The sequence below is a fragment of the Glycine max genome, chromosome 7 (genome assembly GCF_000004515.6).
Source record: "Glycine max cultivar Williams 82 chromosome 7, Glycine_max_v4.0, whole genome shotgun sequence".
NCBI lineage: Eukaryota > Viridiplantae > Streptophyta > Magnoliopsida > Fabales > Fabaceae > Glycine > Glycine max.
In genome coordinates, this window is record NC_038243.2 from 43,653,369 (window position 1) to 43,657,496 (window position 4,128).

Below are 4,128 nucleotides of genomic sequence, written 5' to 3' on the forward strand. Positions count from 1 at the left end.
TATTGTTTTTATTACAATATACAAATTTTAAGATAATTTTTAATACATTACCCATCTAGTATTTAATAATAAAAAATATTACTCAAGTATTAATTTCTTAAATAATATACTTAAATGCAAGTTAATAAGACTTTTAAAGAAATGTTAGACCGGATGGAGATTGAAAATAGACAAATTCTAATGTTGTTGTTTAGCTGAAAAAATCACTAATATGCAAAAAATATTTTTATACGGGAGTAACTAATAGGAAGAAAAAAAGCTCCCTAGAAAAAGAAAAAAATACTGTATAAGTTTAAAGAGTTCAGAATTGTTGGATTAAATTCAGGGGACGTTACAGTTTAGTTTGAATCACTAACCTTGAACAACTAGTGATTACTTTTATAATTGATTTTGGATCTATAATTAATTTTATTCTTAACTTAATTTTATTAAAAAAAACATTTAAATATAAATGACATGACTTCATAATTAATTTTATCAAAATACATCCCACCAAACGTTAACTCGCAAGAAAATACAGAGCAAATTGAGCTAAGTTTGGAGAGAAGTTGTGCAAATGTACCAGAATACAGTTATAGAAAAAGGTAGCCACTCCCCATTATATGTGATTAAATTAATTGTATGATCCCTAAATTGGGTTTAAAAATCTGACAAAGTTCATTCAAATTTGGTGATAATTATTATACGAGACTTTAAAAAAAAACAAATCTCAGATCAGATATACTCGCGCACTCTCCTTAACAATTACAGAGTCTTCTTCGTAGGTAGATTTTCGTAGCAAAATACCAATAAATAAAGGCACCAAACAAAGATCAAACGCTTGGAGGAAACATTCACCATTTTTCTCTTTTCCGTTCTGTTCTGTTCTGCTTTGCCCCTCTTTTCTCCCAATGACTACTCACCATTCTCTCTCTTTCCAACTCCTCTGAGCCTCGCTCGTTAGGTTCTCTGTCTCTTCTCGGAGACCCACAAAACAATTTCTTATTTATTTCCTTCTCAAACAAAGAACCTCTATTTCCCCTTGGCTGCTCAGATCTAGTATTCCTCAAGTCACAACCTTTTTTTGTTCCGTTAGCGGTGTGAGACATGAGTAAAGAAGAATTCTTGAAGATACAGGTAACCAATCCATCGTCGCATCCTCCATGTTTTTGGTTCCTAATTGGTGTGGTTTGTTTATTTGCCCTTGTGTTTTGGACATTTGTGATAAAGTAACTAGTCTTGTCACGTTTCAGTTTCTTTTTTGTTGAATATGAAACCTGTGTTTATTCTGTTTCGGATTGTGGGATTGCTTGTGCATGCAGAAATGTGTTCTTAAAGTGAACATACACTGTGACGGGTGCAAGCACAAAGTGAAGAAAATCTTGCAGAAAATTGATGGTATATCAATTACTAACACATTAGTCACTCGCCCTTTTGTGATTTCACATTTGCTTTTCTATTTTTTCTATTACAAAAAAGAAGAAAGAAAATCGGTGCTTTTCATTTATTATTATGTGAAGAAAAAAAATAAAATCTCATATCATGTTGTCAACCAAGTCTTGAATATGCGGTGTGTTTGTTCGTTCGTTCACCAGGGGTGTTTACCACAGAGATAGATGCTGAACAAGGGAAGGTGACGGTTTCAGGGAATGTGGATCCCAACGTTCTGATCAAGAAGCTTGCAAAATCTGGGAAACATGCAGAACTCTGGGGTGCACCTAAACCCAACAACAACAACAATAATCATAATCATAATAACCAGAACCACCTTGCCGACCAGCTTAAGAACATGCAAATTAACAACCATCCCAAAAGTGGTGGTGGTGGTGGAAACCACAACAACAAAGGTCAGAATCAGAACCAACCCAAAGGTGGTGGTGGTGGTGGAAATAGCCAAGCCAAGGGTGGTGGTGGTGGTGGTCAACAACAAGGACCAACTCCTCAACAACAACTTCAGCTGCAGCTCCAACAGCAGCAACGGCTTCAGCAACAGCTGCAACAACTTCAGCAGATGAAAGGGCTTCAAGATCTGAACCTTCCTCAATTCAAGGACCTGAAACTTCCCCCTCACAATCCCAACCCCAACGCCAAAGCCGTTAAGTTTGATATCCCAGAGGAAGATGACGACTACACCGACGACGAATTGGACGATTTTGATGACGATGATGACGACTTCGACGACGAGTTTGATGATGATGAAATGGACGACCTTCCTCCGAGTAAAATGAAACCACCGCCCATGATGATGGATGCTCCTCCCAAGGCTGCCAACAATGGCGGTGGTGGAGGCAATAACGGGAGAAAAGGAGGAGGTCCTGTTCCTGTTCAAGTGCATGGAATCCCCGGCAATGGAGGAGGAAAGAAAGGTGGTGGTGGTGGTGGTGGAAACAATCAGAATCAAGGTGGAGGTAACAAAAACAATGGTGGTAAAAGTGGAGGTGGTGCCCCGGAGGGTAAACATGGTGGTGGAGGAAACAAGAATGGTAACGGTAACAACAACAACAACAACGGGGGTAAAAAAGTCAATCCAATGGGTGGAGTTGGGGTTCAACCTATGAACGGTGGATTCCAAAACATGGGTGGTGGTCCCCACGTTATGTCTGGGCCTAATGTGGGGCCCATGAGCATGCCTATGCCCAACATTCCCGCCGTTCAAGGGCTTCCGGCCGGCCCCGTCAACGGCGGTGGGTTCTTCCAAGGCGCAGGTCCGGATGCGATGCCCGGTAACCCTTTCCAGCAGCAGCAGCAGCAGCAACAACAACAACAGTTACAGCAACAGTACATGGCTGCTGCGATGATGAACCAACAACGCGCAATGGGTAACGACAGATTCCAGCCAATGATGTACGCGCGGCCCCCTCCTGCCGTCAATTATATGTATCCTCCTTACCCTTATCCTCCTCCAGACCCTTACACCCACTTTTTCAGCGATGAAAACACCTCAAGCTGCAATGTTATGTGATCGATGGTGGCGGTGCGAGCTTCTGATTTCAGATCTTCTAATATTATTATTATTATACCAATGCAAATGAGTTTTTAATTTGTAGTATCATTTTCCATTTTTCTTTCATCCCTTTTATTCCTCTTAAGTTAAAATTAGGGGTTTTAGTTCACCATAGGGGACTAGTTTATAGATTTTATAATACTATCATTATTATTATTACTATAAGATTTTGAGTAGTAGAGGTAGTAGTAGTACTGTGATAAGGTAATATGTCTATATGTGTTTATATGTTGCAAACAGAAATAAAAAAAATTGTTTCAGAACAGTAAAAAAAATATAGAGAGAGAGAGAGAGAGAATTGGATGGATGTTAACGCAATTCCCATCTCTCTTTTGCTCAGTTATCTTCGGAAGCACTTTTTATTTATTTTAATATGTCTTATCTTCTGGCAATGGGGCATGTGTGTGTGGAAATCATGACCATTCACCGTCAAGGATTTTACTAGGGTATTTGTTTTGTTTTGTAATGCGAATGGGAGGAAAATCATGGATGTTTGTGTGGTGCGGTGCAGAGAGTGAGTTAGGCAATTACCCATTCGGGGCTGGACCCACACCAATACAGTATTTTCTAATCTATTGTGATTATCAATTGGAGTGGGTGGGGGGCCACAAATTGTGATTTACGATAGTAAATAGTGAGGGAGAGATTAGCATTATTAGGTGCAGAGCATATAAAATGTGGGGTTGAGCAGTGTTGTGTTATTTAGCAAACTTCACCAAATCTATTGTAATGTAGTGAGAGTGACGTAAAAATGTGGTAATGGTAAGTTAATGGAGTGTTAGGGTGGCTGAGTCTAGTCTAGTGATGAAAGTTGAGACTAAACAATGCAGTGTCAGAGAAAGAGCCCGGAAGAAGGTAGCGACACAGGAGTATTGGTTGTGTCCTGCGTGCGATATTATCCGGAAGCGTAACAACACGTAGCCGTAGCCGTAGGAGGCTTTCTTGATACAGACAACTTAACTACTTTATATTTCCGAATATCTAACGGCGTTGACACTTTGCCACCAATTTTGGGAACTGTATAGTCTTTTCACCACTGCACTGCACTCACAAGGCGGAAAGGAAAAGGGTGTGAGCCGCGGGTCCCACTCCATCATCATGTGGTTGGTCACATGATGATGATGATGGGGTCATCCCATCCATCC

The 4,128-nt window shown here is 40.0% G+C and overlaps 1 protein-coding gene across 1 annotated transcript; it reads left to right on the forward strand.

The window, feature by feature from the left end:
- Window positions 1–674: 674 nt before the first annotated feature.
- LOC100804757 (heavy metal-associated isoprenylated plant protein 33) lies at window positions 675–3,258 on the forward strand. Its single transcript, XM_003529563.5, has 3 exons — window positions 675–1,116; window positions 1,302–1,377; window positions 1,575–3,258. The coding sequence occupies exons 1-3, from the start codon at window positions 1,087–1,089 to the stop codon at window positions 2,939–2,941; spliced, it is 1,473 nt and encodes a 490-aa protein (XP_003529611.1). The 5' UTR covers window positions 675–1,086; the 3' UTR covers window positions 2,942–3,258.
- The last annotated feature ends 870 nt before the right edge of the window (window positions 3,259–4,128 follow it).